General features: G+C 39.3%; 1 protein-coding gene across 1 annotated transcript in view; it reads left to right on the top strand.

The window, feature by feature from the left end:
• The window catches only part of LOC149275966 (laminin subunit alpha-2-like), a 411836-nt gene extending 394556 nt beyond the window's left edge, over window positions 1-17280 (top strand). Inside the window, 8 exon segments of the mRNA XM_089504075.1 lie at window positions 2277-2333; window positions 5488-5600; window positions 7650-7839; window positions 10360-10515; window positions 11437-11590; window positions 12022-12152; window positions 16195-16417; window positions 17123-17280. Coding sequence (XP_089360201.1) covers window positions 2277-2333; window positions 5488-5600; window positions 7650-7839; window positions 10360-10515; window positions 11437-11590; window positions 12022-12152; window positions 16195-16417; window positions 17123-17280 — 1182 coding nt within the window.
• Window positions 17281-24287: the final 7007 nt, after the last annotated feature.

The following is a 24287-nucleotide window of genomic DNA, read 5'->3' on the forward strand; positions in this document are numbered from 1 at the left end:
TTTATTTTATTTTTAATTTATTTTTTCTAATCACACTGTGATTAGAAAGCTGGGCTCCATTGACTTGCATGGTTGAATGCAGTACCTGTATTCAACCTGCAAGTGGAGCCAGAGTTCTCTAGAGAGCGAACCTTTTCATCTTTATTATTTTTTTTCCCGGGCCGCCGGGATCACCGGCAGCTGCGGCTGTGACCGCTCTCCGGAGTGGTCACAGTCCATCAAGAGGTAAGTGTTTGGTGTCGCTGGATGCCTCCTGATCGAGGCATTCCAGCGACACCATTTAAGTTTAGGAGGTGATCGTTGATCACCTCCTAAACGCTTTTAAAACGGGCGTCCGCCGCCATACATTGTATGGCGGATGTTGACGCCCCGGGGAGGGGCCAGACATGGCCCCTTATTCCGATCATGGCGTTGCTGAATGCCTCGAGGTCGAGGCATTACAGCAACGCCGTTTGGGTAAAAAAATCGATCACGGATCAATGTTTTGTTGTTTTTTTTAGCCGTTTTAACAAATGACGGTCATTTGTCGTTAACGACATGTTTTTCCGTGACGTGCCCGGACCGGCAATTGTCATCAAGAGGTTAAAGCAGCAAAAATGAGCAACTTTGACAAGGGCCATATTGTGATGGCTAGACGACTGGGGGAGGAAGGCTGGCCCATGTGGTCAAATCCAACAGACGAGCTATTGTAGCTCAAATCAGGGTGCCCATGCTGACCACAGCCAAAAGCGCCTACAATGGGCATATGAGCATAAGAACTGGACCATGGAGCAATGGAAGAAGGTGGCCTGGCCTGATGAATTATGTTTTCTTTTACATCACTTGGATGGGTGGGTGTGTGCATAGCTTACCTGGAGAACACATGGCACCAGGACTTAAAGGATCTGCTGCTAATGTATTTGTGCAAGATACCACAGCACACCTTCAGAGGTCTTATGAAGTCAATGCCTCCATGGGTCAGGGCTGTTTTGACAGCAAAAGAGGGGATCTACACAATATTAGGCAGGTGGTCATATGTTATGGCTGATTAGTGTGTGTGTATGTATGTATGTATATATATATATATATATATAACCACATAGATGTCCTCAGGACTGTAGCATAGATCATGGCAACACCCATTAGCTGTTCTTTCCAATTTAAAATCCAACACCTGAAAGCACATCCATATCATGCTAGTAAACAGTGGTGGTACAGATACCACTCATCTAGCAGAGCCCAAGCCTTCTTGATATTAGTGAATAGATGAGATGTTTTGCAAGTGTCAGCATGTAAGGGCATCCACATTCAGTCCATTGAGGACAGCATACCTGGAAACTTTTATGCTCTGGCTACCCGGAGCTCTCCTTGGGGGATGTGGCAATGACTACCGGCTTACGTCACAGGCAGTCCTACTGATACTCCCTGGACACCATCAAGAATTTTGAATTGTCATGTGAAGGGAGTAAATAGATATTGTTCAAAGGTTATTATTGTGAAACATAGGTATTAAATGGTTGTTCACAATGGTTTGCTATTTTTCTAATTTAAGTGTTCACCCCAAGCCCATTAAGTGATAGATTAATTTAATTCTGTCTGCACTATGAGTTCATGAGGCACTGTCAAAAGCCAATAAAAACCCCCATGCAAAAAGCAACAGTTACTTAATTTAATTACTTAAGATAAAAGTCATTGGTGAGGGTGTTTGCATGATTGTAAGTTTTCAACATGTTTTCTGTAATTTACCACTCTTACATCCTCAACTGGTTGGAATGCAAAACTGGTTAATGGTAAACTTGCCTGCTGTTCTTTAAGATGCAGTTGCATGTATACTTGATTGTATACCCAGTATACTTGACTGATACAACAGTGGCACTTATCTTTTGGTCGTTAATATAAAAATATGGGTGAAACTGCTGTATTTGAGGTGTGATACTGTGTAAGATATCTTGCATTGCTGTATATAAGGACCACGTTTGAGCCCCTCCGCGCTTAATAATGAAACATTTTTTTTTGTCAAAGTAATGTGAACTTATATGTGTTCTTTATCTTTACTGCAGTTTAAACCACACAAATAATTGTAAAAATTGTACTTTCTTATGACCATAGTGGTTATGTTTACCATAAGTATATATTTGGATTATTTTTGAGTAAAAAGGTAATACGATAATGTGTAACAGTACTGATAAAGAACACAGTACTGTTTAATATTATGCATGTGTGCTATGGCTTAATTGGATTTGGCTGGCCTTTCCTAACAAATGCTTTGCCTCCTTTTATTTGTTGCATCCTAGGAGCCTGACGCCACAGAAGTGAAGAATGCCAACATTACTGATCACCTTGATGCCACAACGGTATCTTACCCTCTTGATCCCTTTTCATATACTTTATCTGTATTTTTTTGATCCACCCACCTACATTGGAGTACTTTGGCATAGTGGTGTGCTTAGCACAATATGGCCATATGATCTGACTAAATCTCCAATTTTGCTATCTTGGAAAGCTTTTTTAAGTAGCCTTAATAAAAACTATAGTTATGAGCGTTTATAACCTATTTGATGTGAGTGCACTGATCTATTGGACTGCATATATTCAGTATGTGTATATGTACTATTATAATACTAAATGTATGCCATATAGTGAGACCAAATCCCCAATATATATTAGATCATTGTTTTCTAAATTATATTCTCTGGGTATGTAAAGTCTGTTCAGGTTTTGCACCTATGTAAATTGCAATACAGAACTAGAACTGGAAAAGCTACGTTCATTACCTCAAAAAGGGATGGATGTCAAAATGCAAGGCATCTTGCACCATGAGAGGGATTAACCTAACTGATGTCCAGGGTACCTATGAGATCCAAACCTTTCACGTATATATCTTTAACAGTGCAGGTTCAGTCAAAGTAAATGGGAGTATATATGTACTATTTGTACAATATATATGTATAGATAGATATAGATATGAACCGCTTATTTTTCACATCTTTGAGATCCAATACATATAATAGATGTATAAGGAAGACAGCTTTTCCGCTTATATTACCTGCCAATTTACCTCTTTGCAGCATTTGCTGTATGTGGTTTGTCTGTGGTTTGATTACAAGTGGAAACAATGGTTATTTTTTATATCATAACCACATAAGTTTATTCATACCCATCAGCACATCTTCTTATGTTGTTTTCCCCGTTATTTACTAAGGAAGTAAAATCTCTTTACGTGTATGGCCTATAGGAAATTGTCAAAAACATATGGAACCTGTGGAATTGTGTTACTGGTGATCCAGGATATCACACTGAATTAAACAACTCTATAATTCAGAAAGTAAACCAAGCCAAGACTTTTTTTAGTACTTTATTATTATCATTCTTACTCTACAATGTTGTATAATTTTAATACTGACTGTAGAGATGGTGAGGTGTTTGGAATTTGACATTTCAAGTCTGAATAAATTTGCCTCCATACCTTTATATGAAAAATTCAACACTTTCCTCAAAAAAGACATTTCTTTGTCAACGTCAATTAATCCCATATTTCAAGAATGCATGCCCTATATTGAGTTATTTTTAAATAAAACTCAATATTTGAGAAGTGATTTTGCTCATTTATGGCAAAAAATCCAACATTTCTTTGAATCATAAATATTAATATAGGTCAGGAGCTTATTTTTGCTTACTAAAGGGGACAGCTACCTGAATGTTACAAATCACAATTTGCAAAAATTATGTTTTATTATCTGTGATTTTGCACTATACAATTGTCACTATTAGCAACCAATAAAACACACATGTGCAAAACATATTGTGAGCTAGGATCATGTAACCACACAGTCTTAAGGTTTGAAATACCACATAAGGCTGAATTATTTTTAGAAATTGTAGTCATTTTATTAAAAGGTCTGTAAACAAACATAAATAAAACAAACAAAAAGAAAAACCTTGCTCTCTGAGCACTGTGTTTCTCAGATGAATAACTTACAGGGATCTTTTTTGTAGCAGCCCCCTGCTGCTCATTGCTAACAGGTGAGTAACTATCTGAGAGAACCAGAACTCCTGGACTGGCTTCATCACCTGCTGCAAGTAAACTGTGGAGTGGAGCACTGGCCCTCCCTTCTCTCCAAATGCTCCACCCCAGGGACCCAAACATAACTACAGCATTACCATTATTTTGTCGGTAACAAAACATTCTCCCTGGGGTTATCAAATACATTGCACTGCAGTATTTTGTGAGAAATTTATGTTATCCACCACCATGCCCTGTTCCCTGTCACAATATATACCGTATATATATAAATATTATGTACACCACAGTTCTAACACTTGTGGATTGTTGACTGATGCCAGAGAATTCCAAAAAATAGTGCTTTTGCACTACTACACATGAAGTAATTTAGAAGAAACACAGCCATACTTGTGGAGTAAACTCAGGTTGTACACAGTTATGCTGGACCAATTTTGAATGCTTTGAGATCGTCTCTGGGTTAATTTAATCGAAAAATGTGTGCATTACTTTCTAAGCCTGGGACAGCATGAGACATTTGATGGTGCTCTGTGAAAAGTGAATATGTAGGAAATTCTAACTCTAACTTGTCCTGAGTTCTACCAAATTAAACTATGCATGTATTAGTTTGTATACAGACCGGAGTTTTGACAGCAGAAGCACAACTATAGTATCTCAGTGAGAAGTGATATACCGTATTGGCTCGAATATAGGCCGCACTTTTAAAGACTTAAAGTGGGGGGGCGGCCTATATTCGGTGTCTAGTGCCCGCCGGGCAGGCAGCGGGGTTAGGATACAGATCCCCCGTAGCGGTGCAGGGGACCTGCATCCTACTCTCCAATACGCTCAGACAGCCTCCCCTGCCAGCACTTTCCACAGGGGGAGTGCCGGCACGGGAGGTTGTCTAAGCGCATCGTGCGGACGGTCACCGGCTGCAGAGGTTGTTTACCCGCATCGCCGCAGCCGGTGACCGTCCGCACGATGCGTTTTACCTCTGCCCCCAAGACTTACCAGAGCAGACTCCCGGGTGTCTTGCGGGGCCGGCGGGGGACATCTACGCAATACGCGTATACAACTTCCGGTGCCGGCACATCAGCTGAGTGCTGGCACCGGAAGTTGTATACGCGTATTGCGTAGATGTCCCCCGCCGGCCCAACAAGACACCCGGGAGTCTGCTCTGGTAAGTCGGGGGGGGCAGTGGCAGCATATCTCGGGGGGGAGGAGGACAGTGGCAGCATATCTCGGGGGGGGGGAGTGGCAGAATATCTCGGGGGGGGGGAGACAGAGTGGCAGCATGTTTTTTTGGTGCTTTTTTAAAGAAAAAAACTTTTTCTTTAAAAAAGCACCAAACTTTTAGGGTGCGGCCTATATACGGGGGCGGCCTATATCCGAGCCAATACGGTATTCTGACCAAGGACACCTTGAATATCTGTAAACTACTTTGTATGCTGTTGTAAAAAATGTCAAGAAACTTACATGAAAAATCTAATATTTTTTAATCTCCAAAGGGTGTCTGTGCATCTGATACAAAACCAGCTACATTAAAAGGTGGACGGCAGTTTGGTCTGTCAAAGAACAGTCATATGGTATTTGCCTTTGATGATACCAAAGTAAAGAACACGTAAGTCATATTACATCACAGCTTTATACTGGAAACATCATGTGGAAGGGATTTAGTTACATTTACTATACTCAAAAACTTGTACCATCCAAGACAACGGCAGACACTGGATTTGAATGGTCACTCTTATTTTATCTAATATTTAGTATGGAATATTTAGATATGTTCACACTTTAACTCTGCTTTATTGGCAGTATCAGGTAAGCGTTATCAGGTAAGCAGACAAAAACAGTATTTGTAAATATTGTCATATGAAAAGATCACCTTTTCACAAACACTGCTTTTGTCTTAAGGACCCTTCTTACCTGATGCTGATAATAAAGCAGAGTTAAAGTGTTCGCATTTGAGAGTTCTAAAAGATTTTTGAAAATGACTCCCTTGAACACCCAACTCTAATACTAGAGTTGGGTGTTCAAGGGAGTCATTTTCAAAATGTGTTTGTCCTGTTTATTTAGCTCATCTTTTTATCTGGGAATTTGTGGAGGTGAGTAGTAATCATTTATGGGATGGGTGGTGGTTTAGAGGTCACAGTGTTGGGTATCTCTCTCTCTCCCCCTCTCTCTCTCTCACTCACTGGCCACTTTATTAGGTACACCAGTTCTTGTTAATAGCTAATCAGCCAATCACATGGCAGCAACTCAATGCATTTAGGCATGTAGATGTGGTCAAGACAACTTGCTGAAGTCCAAACCAGGCATCAGAATGTGGAAGAAAGGGGATATAAGTGACTTTAAATGTGGCATAGTTGTTGGTGCCAGATGGGCTGGTCTGAGTATTTCATAAACTGCTGATCTACTGGAATTTTCACGCACAACCATCTCTAGGGTTTACAGAGAATGGTTTGAAAAAGAGAAAATATCCAGTGAGTGGCAGTTGTGTGGATGAAACTGCCTTGTTGATGTCAGAGGTCACAGGAGAATGGGCAGACTGGTTCGAGATGACAGAAAGGCAACAGGAACTCATATAACCACTCGTTACAACCAAGGTATGCAGAATACCATATCTGAACACACAACACATCGAACCTTGAAGCAGATGCGCTACAGCAGCAGAAGACCACACGGGTGCCACTCTTGTCAGCTAAGAACAGGAAACTGAGGCTACAATTTGCCCAGGCTCACCAAAATTGGACAATGGAAGTCTGGAAGAACATTGCCTTGTCTGATCAGTCTCGATTCCAGCTGTGCCATTCAGATGGCAGGGTCAGACTTTGGCGTAAACAACATGAAAGCATGAATCCATCATGACTTGTATCAACAGTTCAGGCTGGTGGTGGTGTAATGGTGTGGGAGACATGTTCCTGGCACACTCAGGGCCCCATAGTACCTATTGAACATCTTTAAATGCGACAGCCTACCTGACCATGTCCATCCGTTTATGGCCACACTGTACCTATCTTCTGATGGCTACTTCCAGCAGGATAATGCACCGTGTCACAAACCTCATAGCATCTCAAACTGGTTTGTTAAACATGACAATGAGTTTACTGTACTCCAATGGCCTCCACAGTCACCAGATCTCAATCCAATACAGCACATTTGGGATGTGGTGGAACAGGAGATTAGCATCATGGATGTGCAGTCGACAAATCTGCAGCAACTCCGTGATGCCATCATGTCCATATGGACCAAAATTTCTGTGGAATGGTTCCAGCACCTTTTAGAAACTATGCCACAAAGAATGAAGGCAGTTCTGAATGCAAAAGGGGGTCCAACCTGGTACTAGCAAGGAGTACCTAATGAAGTGGTCAGTGTGTGTATATAGACAGCATATGTAAAATAATACCTTTTTATTGGACAAAAATTACATTTTAAGGATGAACTTTCAAGAGTATTGACCCCCCCTTTATTAAGTCAAAAACTATATTATGAGGATAGTGGGTGGGATAGTGAGTAGAAGTGGGAATTAGGGGTTGTTGGGATTTCAATGTGAATAACGTAATGTGGAACTGGAGGGGTTTAGAGGTATTATGGTAGGTAGTCTTTATAAATAAAAATATTGTGAAGCCTTATTTCTTTTAACAGCTACCATGCTCTTACTTATTTGCAGTCTTTCAATTGAATTTGAACTCCGTACAGAAGCAATGTCTGGCCTAATTGTATACATGGCTCGAATAAACCATGCTGATTTTGCAACCATTCAAATAAAAGAGGGGATGGTTCACTTTAGATATGACCTTGGAAGTGGAGACACAAGTACAATGATCCCTCTTAAAATTAATGATGGGGAATGGCACAAGGTATGTGATGAAATACCGTTTTCAGTAACATGTTATTGTGACCTGGTTCATGATTACATCTGTGTGTCTGTATGTTTTTCAGATATGTTAGAAGCAGTGTTCCCTCTAAGCCGTGCGCTTGTGCGCGCACACATAGCTTTGAGAGGGAGCGCACACGAACAAAAATTGTGCGCACAACCAGTAGCGTACCGAAGGGGGGGCAATCCGCTACCGGTTGTGTGCACAGCACCTCTCCAGAGACGGACAGTAATGTCCGCCGCTAGTGGAGCAAGCTCGGTTGGGGAGATCAAGGATCTCCCTCCAACCGGCTTAAAATCAATCAAGGGAGCGGGAGGTCTGTTAATACAGACCTCCGATCCTGCTCCCTTGCGATGCGCGCGGCAACTGATGCCGTGCATCGGGATTTGATGTCAGATCCCGGCGCACAGCACTGAAGCCACGCCCACCAGGGCCGGCCTTAGGGGTGTGCGACCGCCCGGGACTTTTTGTTTGTTTTTTTTAAACTTTATTTAACATCATTCATGTTAAATAAAGTTTTAAAAAAACCGATGCTTTAATCTAGGTCCTGGGCAGGGGCGCTGAGCGGTTGCTCGTGAAGCTCTCAGCAACCGCTCAGCGCCCCTTACTCTCCGTGACTCCGGCAACAAGGTAAGGTGTAGTTTGAAGGGGCAGAGGGGGGGGTGTAGTTTGAAGGGGCAGAGGGGGGGGTGTAGTTTGAAGGGGCAGAGGGGAGGGGTAGTTTGAGGGGGGGTTAGTTTGAAGGGGCAGAGAGGGGGGGTAGTGGGGGGGGCGCCAGAGGAGTAGTCCGCACAGGGCGCCACAACGCCTAAGGCCAGCTCTGACGCCCACCGTCTTTACTGCACCGGAAGGAGAGGACATAGAAGAGGAAGAAGGAAGAGGAGGTGACAGAGACAGAGAAAAGGTAGGAAAACATTCTGTGAGAGTGAATTAGTAAGTGTGTGAGAGTGATGGGTGTTATGCTGTAGTGTGTGTGTGTGATAGCATGGATGTGTAAGTGTGTGGGGGGGTAGCATGGCATAGGGAGGCTGTAATCATATTCCTATCATGCTCAGGTTCCAGCATGTACTGGATGCCTGGGCATGATAGGAGTGAGATTGCTGGTAGCAATTATATATTTTTTTATTCAATTTTGGTGTGTTAACCACACCTTTATTAAAAGTAAGTAACACACCAAAATTGGACAGAAAAATTCGAAAACAATATTAATTTATATATATATTATATATATATATATATATGATTGCTAATATATATATAAATTAATATTGTTATCGAATTTTTCTGTCCAATTTTGGTGTGTTACTTTTAATAAAGGTGTGGTTAACACACCAAAATTGAATATAAAAATATATAATTGCTACCAGCAATCTCACTCCTATCATGCCCAAGCAACCAGTGTGATTGCTGTTAATTATATATATATATATAATATAGATAGATACTAGGCCAGACACTAAAGTGGTAGGCCTACACCACATCAATGTTTGGCTTAGTATATAGTGATTGGGGTTATGCTGCATTATTGTCAATGTCTGTCTTGTACCACGGTCAATGTGTGCCTCTCTATATAGTGATAGATGTTCTGCTGTACCACTGTCAGTGTTTGCCTCAGTATATAATGATAGCAGTTATGCTGCAACACCGTCAATGTCTGCCTCAGTATATAGTGATAGGTGTTATGTTGTACCACCGTCAATGTCTGCCTTAGTAAATAATGATAACAGTTATGCTGTACTCCTGTCAATGTTTGCCTAACTATAGAAGCTATGCAGTTTTAAAGTGTGTGTGTGGGTCCCACGTACAGGATCCACCCCAGGTGCCAAATACTCTAGGTACGCCCCTGCGCACAACAGTTTTTCCCAATTTTTTTTTTATCCTTTATGCGGCCTGGAGCCTCCGCTCGTGATTCGCTCATAATTTACTTATGCAGTGAGAATTTCACCTTTAAAAAACATTACAGTAAGTAATACTGTTGTGTAACTAATACTACATTATCACAATAAAATGTAGTGTTATTAACCATGAGCGAGCTGTACCAAAAATATAGAATAACAATTTAAATGTAACGTTTGCAGAAGCATATTGTGCGCACAAAATTTTGGCTCTGGGAAAAATTTTGCACAAGAGAAATTTTCTGCGCACACCACCTAAGAAAAATTAGAGGGAACATTGGTTAGAAGAAGACCTTTTAGAAGACATTTCAAATAATTGATTTAATAAATACATGTTTACTTGTTTTGCTTCATCAAAAATACATTACAAATGTCAATATTTGTGCAAGTATATATATATATATATATATATATATATATATATATATATATATATATATATATATATATATATATATATATATATATATATAGTATTTGATGGTTAAAAATGCTATTATGATTTGTATGGAGTACATAGGAATATGCTTGATACTACAAAGAAGATATGTTTTTTCTATACATGAAACTTCACTAACCACGATTCTAAAACCTATTTTCCTTAAAGATAAATATATTCAGGACGAAACAGAAAGGATTCCTGTATGTTGATAGCTTTTCAAACAGCACTAATAGTCCAAAGAAAGCAGACATCCTGGACGTGGTCGGAATGCTGTATGTTGGAGGACTGCCTATTAATTATACCACCAAGAGAATAGGACCGGTAAAGCAAAAAAAAAAATCTGCTGTAATAATTTCCTGTATGTTGTGATGTTTGTGCAGTAGGTCAGATTTCTCATTTCAGAGTCATTTTATTGAACTCATATTTTCTCAATTGCACTTTCCTATAAAGTGCTCCAGGTGTCTTTAGACAGCGCTTAGTGAAAGGCATTAAAATGACTACCCAATGGCCAACAAAGTAATTAGGTAATAACAATACTATGTAAAACACTTTGGCACATATCACACAAACACAAGTTTGACGAAAGGACAAAACTGCTTTTTCCTCATTTAATCAATATGTAAATTTGTCCTTAACGTCAGCAATTCCCTGCGTACAGCTCCAGTACAAAAATACTTGAAAAGGGCAGAGATTTTTTTTTTAATCTGGTAATTTTTGCCTTTCTGTTTGTAGGTACCAGGCCCACTATAAATGATGCAAGTTGTATATCAGTGTAACCTGGTAAAACAGAGAGAAATATACATAATATATAAATAATTAAAAATAATTTGAAAAATGCTGGTAAGACAGTTTTGAAAATCCTGCCAAATGAACTGAACAGGATTCTCCCACTTAAAGCTTTCAAAGTTATCACAAATTAATGTTACTTTCTTTACTTAAAGTGTGGGCTTATACGCACTTTAAAGTCTGGCCAAGCCAAAAACAATGGACTTTTATTAGGGTCAATATTAGTTTGCCAATGCCACCAACAAGATAACTATGAGCGGTGTATACATTATACACAGGGCACATGCTTGATATTGCTGGATGATGGTGATATTATGATTCACTTTCCTTATACTTTGAAAATAACAAAATAAGCAGGATTTAAAACTTAATACTAGCACAAATATTAGCTATATAAGAAAAGTAATATTATAAAAGAAAAAGAATGTTAAGTAACATGCAATTTACTGTTCCCAGGTTTTACACAGTATTGGTGGTTGCATCCGCAATTTTAGAATGTTGGAAGGCACTACTGATCTGGAAAACCCAACTTCTAGTTATAATGTTGGCTCATGCTTTGCCAATCCACAAAAAGGCACCTATTTCGATGGATCTGGGTTTGCAAAGACAGGTGACTTTTTCTGTCTACATAAAAATGGACTTCTAAAAAGATAGTATTTGTGCACATTGTGAGGAAAGATTTATTTAAAATCAGTAGCTTTGTTATGCATATTGTTGAAAAACATGATATAACATTTATTATAGCAGCCACAATGGGACTTTTGGAAGTCATTGTACCTAATTAGAAGCCCCTTCTCTGTATTAGCTTTGCATCTTCCAGTTTTTACCATACCCCATATTGTTTTTGCAAGGTTTTACATATACTTTCTATCCCCTACCCACAGAGAATATAGCTCAAGCCCGCACCTTAGTTTTTTGTGACATCTCTAATGTATAAAAAAAAAAAGAAAAATCTTAGAAAAAACAGTTATCCTACTTAAATCAGACCAGATGCAGTCCTTTGTTGTGTTAACATTACGCCTCTTTAATTTTGCATTTCAGTTGGAGCATATAAAGTTGGCACAGATCTATCAATAGAACTGGAATTCCGCACAACGCGAAGCAATGGTGTTATGATTGGAATCAGTAGCCAAAAGATGGACGGGCTGGGCATTGAACTGGCTGATGGAAAAGTGAGCAAAATGCAAAAGACAATTAAAAACAGTAAACATAAACATGCATGTGTTTGTGTGTATGTGTAATGGTATGATGCATAACTATGAAATAAACACAGTTCTTAAAATTAGCTGGAAAAAGTTCCTCGTTTGCACACATTGTAATTAAGGGTATGAATTGATGTGTTTATGACAGGTAATGAATGTGAATTATCTATACAATCTCTCCATCTTAAATTATGTCTTCCAGCATTATGACAGGTAAAAGCACAGCTGAAAATATTACAATACTTAAACTAGGCACAATTCATGCTGCTTTGCTAAAAGTACACTTTTCATTAGAAACATATTCCCTAGTACTGCTTTCAGGTTTTGTTCCAATCATATATTTTCAATTAATACTTTAAGCCATGCAGCCCCGTGCCACAAAGAGAGTTATTATTAATGTGTTTTAGATCAATTTACTGCTAACTTACTTAATGCATGACTATGTTGCAGCAAAAAGAAGTATATGGGCTAGTCAAGCAGTGGTATGGCATGAGCCATGGCCAGTGGCGACTCTAGAAAATATATAGGGGGGCACACAAGATACCACAGTCAAACTGGGGGGTCATTAATAATTTCCACCATTAAATCATACCACTGAAAAAACATATATAATGTGCTATGGGATTATACTTTTGTTATTGGACAATACAATACTTGATCATTCAACATGGGAAGCCTTAAGCCACAATTTAGTACGAGTAATCCTTGAAATAAATACCTTAACTTTTCCACTACATGATTTCAGTGCCTAATATTAGACCCTGCTGCCGATATATATAAATATTAGATCCTGCTGCCCATATATAATAATATTAGCCCCAGTTGCTGATATATATATATTAATATTAGTCCCTGCTGCCGATATATATATAAATATATATAAATATTAGTCCCTGCTGCCGATAGCAGGTATAGATCAACACATTAACACACAAACCCAGCTTTGCATGTATAGATCAACTGAAATTCACTTGTGATCTCAACACTGAAGGTATATATCAAATAAACAGAATCAGACATACAAATCCTGTATTTGCAGGTATACAATAAATAATGTATGGAAACATAGCAAAGCAGATATGGGCCTACAGAATAACACACTAACCCAGCTTTGCAGGCAATTGGAATTCACATAAAAACTTGGCATTAAGGGTATATTTAAAACCCCCTAAATTACAGGCATAGATCACAGGTTGCACACCCCAAAGTCAGCCCTGGCGTCCACACTGCCCACATAGAACCTGGCCGGCACCCAGATAACACACATAAGATTTGCCATCTTTGTCCCCAAATAACCCAGCACAAGTCAACTTTGTCCCCAAACAGCCTGGCCTGTGCCATCTTTGTCCCATATATACCCTGCCTGTGCCATCTTGGTCCCCAAGGCTCAAACATCCTGGTAGTGCCATCTTTGCCCTTCCACAATTATACATCTATGATACACACAAACACATTAACTCATGTTCTCCCTCATTCAGACAATTCATCCACATATTAACTCATGTTCTCCCTCATTCAGACAATTCATCCACACCTTAACTCATGCTCTCCCTCATTCAGACAATTCATCCACGTATTAACTCATGCTCTCTCTCATTCAGACAATTCATCCACACCTTAACTCATGTTCTCCCTCATTCAGACAATTGATCCACACATTAACTCATGTTCTCCCTCATTCAGACAATTCATCCACACATTAACTCATGCTCTCCCTCATTCAGACAATTCATCCATATATTAACTCATGCTCTCCCTCAGACAATCCATCCACATATTAACTCATGCTCTCCCTCATTCAGACAATTCATCCACATATTAACTCATGCTCTCCCTCATTCAAACAATGCATCTCACTCATTCACACTTCAATTCAATATTATTACTACCCTCTTTCTCACTATATACCCCCACTCCCTCCTTATCACTTTCTACCCCCACTCCCTCCCTTATCACTTTCTACCCCCACTCCCTCCCTTATCACTTTCTACCCCTTCTGCCTCCCTTATAACTTTTTAACCCCTCTCCCTATTCACGATCTACCCTCTCCCCTGTTGTAGTTCACTCACCTTTAAGTCCTGCGGCCGGAGAAAGAGGCTTCCGTCTTCCTGCTGTGCCACGGCGCGCGCTGCTTCACTGCTGGGTGCCGGATATGACGTCATATACCGGCGCTCAGCGTGAAACACGGGCCCCCCTGTAGCGACACCACTGGCCATGGCTGACTTATACCACTGACCAACTTGTTGAGCCTAAAGAAGGGGCAAGCTTGGGTCATAGCCAGATATACAGGTTATTGTGAGTGTCCTTTACATTTCTCTCTCTCTTCCAACTTTAGGTGCTGATATATGTATATATATCAGCACCTAAAGTTGGAAGAGAGAGAGAAATGTGCACTAGATGTGACAGTATGCCCTAAACAAGCTGTTTCTAAGTGAATCAAGTACAATTTGCATCGCTGATCCTTGAGAGAAATAAATGTTCCTGTCTCTTTTAATGCTAACATTTATATTTTCTGGTCCCATTACACCAAGTGATATTACTGCTCAAGACAATACCGTATTTGCTCGATTATAAGACGACCCTGATTATAAGACGACCCCCCAAAATCTGAATATTAACTTAGGAAAAAAAGAAAAAGCCTGAATATAAGACGACCCTAAAGGAAAAAAGTTTTACCAGTAAATGTTAATTCATGTAAACTATTTTTTTTAATAAAAGCTATGATTGAGAAAAATATTTTTTTTGTTTTTATTTCTTGTATTTTCCAACCTGTCCCCCAGTTACGCACATCTGCCCCCAGGCTTGCCACTCCAATATGGCACTGTGGCCCATGATATGCCTTTTAACCCTCTATATGCCACTGTGCCCCATGGTATGCCTTTTGACCCCCTATGTGCCACTCTGCCTCCAGAAATGCCTTATACCCCTATATGCCACTCTGCCTCCTGAAATGCCTTATACCCCTATATCCCATTCTGGCATTTAGGGGGTTAAAATGCATATTATGGGGCAGAGTGGCATATAGGGAGGTATAAGGCATTTCAGGAGGCAGAGTGGCATTAAGGGAGTTAAAAGGCATTGTATAGAGCACTCTGCCTCCAGAAATGCCTTATACCCCTATATGCCACTCTGGCATTTAGGGGGTTAAAATGCATATTATGGGGCAGAGTGGCATATAGGTGTATAAGGCATTTCAGGAGGCAGAGTGCTCTATTAAATGCCCCCTTAACGCCACTCCAGAAATGCCCTATGCCCCCATTTAACACACACACACACACACACACACACACACACCCTATACCCCCATTTAACTAACACACACACACACACACTCTCCCCTCCCCTCCCCTCTCAGCCCTCTCTTACCGGTGCTTCCAGCCGGGGCAGCGGGTTGACGTCGCCTTCTGCTGCAGCCGGAAGGAGGTGGAGTTGGCAGCGGGGGTTTGTCTGCGTCCGTCGCGTATACTTTCCCCGGCTGTCAGAGATCAGAGTTCCCCGCACCGGTGCGGGGAACTCTGATCTCTGACAGTCGGGGAAGGTTTGCGCGACGGACGCAGACAACCCCCGCTGCTAGCCACACCTCCTTCCGGCTGCAGCGGACGTTGTCTACGCGGATCGCGTAGACGTCAACCCGCTGCCCCGGCAATACAGCAGGAAGCACCGGTAAGTGTGTGTATGATGGGGGGGGGGGGGTGAGACAGGAGGATCCAGGTCCCCTGCAGCGGTGCGGGGGATCTGGATCTTAGTCTCCTAATCAGACTCTATTTGAGGTCTGATTAGAAGACGACCCCGATTAGAAGACGAGGGGTATTTTTCAGAGCATTTGCTCTGAAAAAAACCTTGTCTTATAATCGAGCAAATACGGTATATTTTATCATAGCGAGCTTAACTAAACACAACTTTACGTGCAGCTAATTTGAGTGGATTTCCACAATATTTAACAGATGTGATCTAATCCTGATTGTGATCTTGAATGTAAACTTTTTTTTTTACTTAATTTATTTTCCCATAGCTACTCTTCCATGTAGATAATGGAGCTGGTCTTTTCACTGCTACTTATGAGCCAGAGGCTCGCGGCAGCTTGTGTGATGGACGGTGGCATAAAGTAGTGGCAAATAAAATTAAACACCGTCTAGAGATGGTTGTGGATGGCAACAAAGTTGAATCGACAAGCTCAAATTCTGCGTCCACATCTGCAGATACTAATGATCCGGTTTACGTGGGAGGCTATCCTGGTGAGTACGCTGTAGCTGGCGGCAGATAAAAACGGCAGTTATCAACTGCATAACTTTTTATTGATGACTTGATGCTTGTAATGGAATTCTTTAATGGACTTCTATTTCTGCCATTCAGCTGGAAAGACAAGGCTAATGATGAATTAAGTACAAATGAAGTTGGAAGAAAGTATATCCAAGCATAGCAGAAATTATACAATATAATGTTTTTACAAAACTATGCATTTTGCACAGTGGGATTTGTTTATAAGCAACCGTGGATAAACATCATTATAGATAATTTAGTAATTTCACTAAATCGTATGCTTTGTTCAAATTCACATCTTTATGCATAAACTTGTATAGAACTGTCAAATATGTATGTTTATATAGTAAGCAAGTTATTTCATTGTATATTGCTAGGTTTCCTGTATAGTGTGGCTCATTTTGAATTGAAACATTTCACCTAATTTACGTATCCTTTTAAAGGACTGACCTCATCTGTTTCTCTGGTGAAATGGTCAAAGATGACACTGCATAATTCAATTTGTCAGATTATCTAATCAATTTAACTATAGAATCTTTCTGTTGAAGTTAGCATTGGCTTAAGCCCTAGATCCCGTACAAACATAGAAAACCCCCGTCTGCAGCTCAGTTTAATGCCTATACCACAAAAATGTTAACATGTTGAGAAGAGATACTTCTAATGATTTTGTTTTGTTTCAGAGGGACTCAAGCAGTTTGGCCTGACCACAAATGTAAGCTTTAAAGGTTGTATTAAAGACCTTAAACTCGCCAAAGGAACATCCAAACCTCTGGAAATCAATTTCAGCAAAGCCCTAGAGATAAAAGGAGTGCAGCCACTAACGTGTCCAGAAAACTGACATGTTTGTCAGTAACTCAGTCAATTGTATTTTTAACATATTTTGACAGGCACACACAGTAACTCTTTACTGCGCAAACATAGAAATTTACATAAAAAAATAAGACGTTGCTATATCCTATGTGTTATTGTCATATAGTTCCACACAATAATGTTTTCTCTATGTGTTAAATAAAATAAGCAATTATGCAAACTTTGATGTCTGGTTTTTACACATTCTTTTTGAGGCTGTAATATTTGTGGGTCTGTGCTGTGCATTGTGAGTGCATGCAAGTTCACTAAAAAAGCATATATTCCACATAAAAGACTACTCTACAAATTAACAGAAATAGGCTTAGGGGTAAATGTCTGTATTTGCATCGGAAATTAGCCAAAAGATAGAATGCAGAGAGTTGTCGTGAATGGATGTTTCTCAGAGTGTACACAGGAATTAAGGGGTCTGTCCTCGGTCCTCTTCTTTTTAATTTATTTATAAAATGATCTTCCAAGCTGAATTGAGAGCCATGTCACAGTTTTTGCTGATGACACAAAATTAGGCAGGGTAATTCAGACTAATCTTGATGTTTCTTCTTTGCAGGAAAATTTAGTTGGGGACTGGGCGTGCAAGTGGCAGATAAGGTTCAACATAGATAAATGCAAAGTTATGCATTATGGTAAAAATAGTAAAAATGCAACCCATTCTTTAAATGGAATATCCTTGGGAAAAAAATACCATTGAGAAGGATTTAGGAATAATGGTAGATAACAGACTTGACAACAGTGTGCAATGCCAGCAAGCAGCTGCAAGGGCCAATAAGGTTTTGGCATGCATAAAAAGAGGTATTGATTCAAGGGAGGAGGATATTATCTTGCCTCTTTACAGGTCAATGGTAAGACCTCACCTTGAATACGCTGTACAATTCTGGGCGCGGTAAAAAGGACATTATGGAACTAAAAAAGTGCAAAGGAGGGCTACAAAATTAATAAGGGGATTGGGATATACTAGTTATGAAGAGAGACTAAAAAAGTTAAAATGATATACGCTAGAAAAACGGCAACTCAGAGGGGATATGATAACATTATATAAATATATGCAGGGCCAATAAAAAGAGCTTGTCAGTGACCTTTTCATTAACAGAAATGTACAAAGAACAAGAGGTCACCCTCTGAGACTGGAAGAGCGGAGATTTCAAAGACGACAAAGGAAGGGATTTTTTACAGTGAGGACAATAAAGGCAAGTGGAATTCACTGCCAAGGGGGGTAGTGTTATCAAATAAATTAGATGCCTTCAAAAGGGGTCTGGATATTTTTTTAGAAAGGCATGACATACAGGGCTATAAATAGAATAACATTAATATTTTAGAGCTTCTTGATCCAAGGAGAAATCCGATTGCCTCTTGGAGTCAAGAAGGAATTGTTTTCCCCTGATGGCAGAATTCAAATTAGCTTAATTAGGGTTTTTTTGCCTTCTTTTGGATCAAGAATAGGAAGGTTAGGTAGAAGGGTTGAACTTGAAGGACTTAGGTCTTTTTTCAACCTTATGAACTATGTAACTATGTAAATCCATGAGTTGGACAAAAGTCAAACTAAAGCCAATTTGCACAATCATAAAAAAAGGAATACACTCAACTTTAGGAGAGTCCAGTTGATGTAAGTTTTGCTGAGATTTCCGGCGCTCAGCATTACAAGCCGGCACCGAGACCGAACAGGGAGACTCGCCGCAGGACTGCTGAAAGGTAAGTACAAGGGGGGGGCGGCAGGGACGGAGGGAGAGGAAGGGTAGATAAGTGGGGGGGCGGCAGGGACGGAGGGAGAGGAAGGGTAGATAAGGGGGGGGGGCGGCATTTTAAAATTCGCCCCAGGCGGCATTTTGCCTTGGGCCGGCCCTGGGTACAGCATAACTGTTATCATTATATACTTAGGGATTACGCTGTACCACTGTCAATGTGTGCCTATACATTGAGCCAGACACTGACAATACTGCAGTACAACCCCTATCACTATATACTAAGCCAAACATTGATGTGGTGTAGGTCTACCACTTCAGTGACTGGCTTAGTATATAGTAGGGATGCACCGAAATTAAAATTCTGGACCTAAACTGAAAATTCAGCATTCATTTGGCCAAAACCGAAAAAAAAAAACGTTTAAAATACTTTATTAAAAGTAACACACCAAAATTAGACAAAAAAAAAATCAATAACAATATTAATATATATATATATATACACATATATATATATACACATATATACACTAGGGCTGCAACTAACGATTATTTTCATAATCGATTAGTTGGCCGATTATTTTTTCGATTAATCGGATAAAAAAAAATGAATGTAAATTTTTCATTTATTTAAAATAATGTAATAAACAAATTATATTAAATACAAACAGCATAATAAAAAAACTTTGATAAAATGCATTTCTTGCCTTTATTTCGCAACCAGCCCCCCCCCCCAATTTATGCACGTTTGAGCCCAGGTTTGCCACGCTGCCCCCCACATATGCCACTCCACGCTGCCCCCCACATATGCCACTCCACGCTGCCTCCCACATATGCCACTCCACTCTACCCCCACATATGCCAATGTGCCTGATACACCTTATACCCCGATACACCACTCCATCCTCTCTAGACATGCCACACTGCCTCCCAGACATGCCACACTGCCCTCCCCACATATGCCACTCCACTCTACCCCCAGATAAGCCACTCCACTCTACCCCCAGATATGCCCCCCATGCCCCCTGGCCCAGCCCGCCCCTGGGCCTGCCCCTAATCACAGATTGCCTCCGATAAGTGTATGGGAAGTGTATAAAATTAGCTGGGTGTATAAAAATATTGAGATATCATGGTATTGTTTTTTCACCTTCAGCATGAAATACAGTGATGTATAAAGCCATGTAGTTTAGAATTAACAAAAAAATTGTTTTTATCTTTCTGTTCCAATAAACTTCCTTTATCTGTAGACCTTAAGGCTGTCGTTGTTGTCAGTCCTGTGATATTTTGTGTGAGTTTCTCTGCACTTTCTCTTCACAACAGCTGATTTTGTATGGCATTGCTACTGCATAAGGTCGGTTCCATAGAATTTTATTAGTCGAAATGTCTGGCTGGGTGAGTAGCAATGAGCTTATCTACACGACTGGGCGAAGACAACAGAGTTAGAGTAAATACGACTAACACGCAGCTGCCTGAAGACATAGAAAACTAGAACCGTTTAAGAGAAGAAAAATGCACAACATAATCTGATACTAGTAATTAAAAAATGGTGAGCATTCCCCCTTTACCCTTTTGTGACTAGGAGGGTAACCACCCCTAGTGACTGAAGCTTTTTATCCCCTTGGGTGCCACTAAATTTATATATAATTCAAGAACAGCTAGGCCTTTCTATAGTCTGTATGAATAATTTGTCAACTGGAAAAAGCAAAAACTATATTTTTGCAATTTCACTTAGGATTTCATCTGCAGGTTAGGTGCCACTGATGCCAAAAATCTGATTTATGCTCAACAAATGCATAGATTTTAAAAATTCTATAACTGAGCACAATTGAGGAATCATCAATTTTATGGGCCCCGGATATCCAATACCTTAACCCCTAGACGCAAAATATTTGGGATAAAAAATTGGCCACAGATGGGGACGTGATGACGTGACGTATGGACGTTCGCGCGCTCCGGGTGTGAGTAGGGAGGTGGGGGGAGGAGGACGTCGGCTGCAGCACTAACAGCCTTCCCGCGTCCCTGAAGCTTTTGAAGTTTCTGACCTTCCTCCGGTATCGTTGATCGTTGATTCGGGATCACGAGCGGCTGTAGCGTGAGCTGCTATACTCGTCCGTTGAAGGCTTCTGAAATACGAAGCCTGAGCGGTCTGCGGCTTACGTATTGTGCCGGGAATCCCGGCTAAAACCGCCCGTAAATCACCGGCTTTGTTTAGCTTCCCTCAGGAATGTGAGGGAAATAAAATACCAGGAGGACAGAACAAGCTTTTTTTTTTTTTTTTTTTTTTTTTTTTTTTCCTTCTAACAGAAGACCAGACTTGATGTGATATCTTGTGGTGAGCTTTTTTCCTCTTATATTTTTTCTCTAACTTATTTCAACAACCTAATATAAATTAAAGTCTTCTGTATCCTTGGGAGGCCCTCACAGAACTTGTGGACGTGAGAGAACTTATCATTTGCAGTCTTATTTAAACTGCAGCCTACATATCGTACCATACACATATTTTTTTTTTTTTTTTTTTTTTTTTTTTTGTGTGAAGGGTTTATAGCAAGAAAATGCCTCCAAAAAAGGACAAAGATAGAGAAAAAGAGAAATTGGAAAGGAGCAAACCAATGAATATTTTTTGCTCTCCTAAATCACTCCCACAGCCCATGGATCACAGAAAATCAATATCAGGAGAATTAAACGAGTCAGTGTCTGTAAGGAATATCGAGCCAGTACAGTCAGCTCTATCTATCTCTCCCTCTAAGGAGACACAGTTCACGACTCAGCAGGAGATCTCACAAGATTTTATCAGAGACCTGATGGAGGGATTCTATAAGAAAATCAAACAGGACTTAGTAGACAACCTCGCTCAGATTAGAACTGAGGTCTCTCAAACTGCTGAAGTCCTAGTAAAACATGATAAAATTATTACAAGCTTGCAAGATGATAATAAATCTTTACACAACACAAATGCTGTCCTTACAAGTAAAGTCAAAGATCTCGAAGCAAAAATCTCAGACCTGGAAGATAGATCCCGAAGAAAAAATATGAGATTAAGAGGAATTCCGGATGCAGTACAGAATCAGACCTTGGAACATTTTTTACAAACATTCTTTTTGACTTTTATTTCATCAGATGAACTGGGCCCTTACCCATTTGAACGATTTCACAGGTTGCGTAAACCTAGAACCCAAGACACTTCTTACTCAGCAGATGTTATTGTAAGGTTCTCTAGCTTTTATCTTAAAAATCGTATTATGCAGGAAATTAGAAAAGACAAACCAAGAATGGATCAATTCAAAGAAATCCAAGTATTTCAAGACCTCTCTCAAGCTACAAGAATGGCCAGGAAATCTTTTCAAGACCTTACACAAATCCTTAGGAAAAAATCAATTCGCTACAGATGGGGCTTTCCAACAGCATTAATTATTTATTATGAAGATAAAGAATATCAACTAAAGGACCAGTCCTCTCTCAGAGACAAGATGCTCCAATGGGGCTTAATAGAAAGATGAATATATTAATTTTTCTTTTTATTTTTTTCCTTTTTTTTTTTTTTTTTTTTTTTTTCTTTTCTTCTTCTTATATATTCTCCCCCGTATAGGGGAGGTACACATAATTTTCATTACTTTACACTTGCAACACAAGATCGGGAAATTTGAACACGAATTTGCACTACATACACTTTTAACACATGTTTAATTTTAAATGTATTTACTCACCGTGGCCTTTTTTTTTTTTTTTTTTTTTTTTTTTTATACTCTCCCACACAGGGGAGTGACACACAACTTCTACAAATTTACACTTGCACTTTCTTGTAATTTTATATCACATAAATCGTGAAATTTGAACATGATCTCGTATTACAATACACATATTCTTAAACACATGTTTAATTTCAAGGTATTTACCGATCATGGCACTTATCTTTTCTCCTTATTAAGCCTTCTTAATTGATTTTTACAATCTATACACTTCACAATTTAGATTTTTACCTCACTTTTTTGTAGAACAAATCTACTTTCTCTTTTTTTTTTTTTTTTTTTTTTCCTCCTACTGCACTAGAGACAATGGGAACTGAGAGAGTCTATGTATATCTATTAAGTGCTGATTATTTCATGCGATTTTTGCTTACCTCAAATATAGCCACATCTGATGTTATGCTAAGAAAGGATGATTATATGCTATATCTTGAACCGTATTATACATGGATAATTTGAAATTGATTGCATTAACTACTTATTAAGTTTTGACCCGCTCAGATACAGCTTTTAGTTACATCCTGATAGGACAAGTGTGATTATATTTTTCCCTAAAAGCACTATAAGGTCTATGGACCTGTGTATACAGAACGTTATATTGTGGGGTGCGTTTATGATGCAATTTGATTATCAGGGGCCCAGTTTTGACTACATAGTGCGTTTCCTTTTTTTTTTTTTTTTTTTTTTTTTTTTTTTATTCCAAATACTGGCACAATGGTGGCCATGCTAAGCCGGGTCGATACGCTATATCCTGAATCTTTTTCTTATCAATATATGGTCATTTTTGACATTGATGTTATTATTTATTATTAAATTAAGTTTAGAATCTTCTAGACACAGCCTCATAGGCACATTTTGACAAGATAATTACGTTTATATTTTTTTCTTTAAAAGTGTTAATTAATTAACTATAAGGCGCATGGAGCTGTGTATATATTATGTTATATTGTATATAGTGAGGTGTGGTTATGATGCAACTTGATTACTGGCCTGGACTTGACTATATAGTGCGATTTCAGGTACTGAGTTTACTTCTTTTTATTTATTATTTTATTTGACCTTCTCTTATTCTAAATATTGGTATAACTGATGTCATGCTAAGTAGGGACGATATGCTACCCCTTTATTTTTTTTTTTTGATTTTTTTTTTTTGTGTTTTTTGTTTTTTTTTTTGTTATTAATATGTGGTCATTTTGATATTTATTGGAATTAATTATCTATTACTAAATTAAGTTTAGAAATGTCTAGACACAGGCTTCTAGGCCCATTTTGACAAGATAACCACGATTATATATTTTTTTTCTCAAAAGTGTTAATTAAGTAATCATAAGGTGCATGGAGCCGTGTATACATTATGCTATACTGAGGGGTGCGGTTAAGATGCAACCTGATCATTAGGTTTGCACTCGACTATACAGTGACAGTGCGATCCCCTTTTTTTTTTTTTTTTTTTTTTTTTTCTCTCTTCTTTTTCTTAACTATACCTCCTCTCCCCCTCCCTCCCTACATAACTCCTGTGGTGGAAACAGGAACTTTTAGGGTTAGCAACATAATCAGTT

The sequence above is a fragment of the Sceloporus occidentalis genome, unplaced genomic scaffold, assembly GCF_023333645.1.
Source record: "Sceloporus occidentalis isolate IW3139 unplaced genomic scaffold, rSceOcc1.0.p SCAF_254, whole genome shotgun sequence".
NCBI lineage: Eukaryota > Metazoa > Chordata > Lepidosauria > Squamata > Phrynosomatidae > Sceloporus > Sceloporus occidentalis.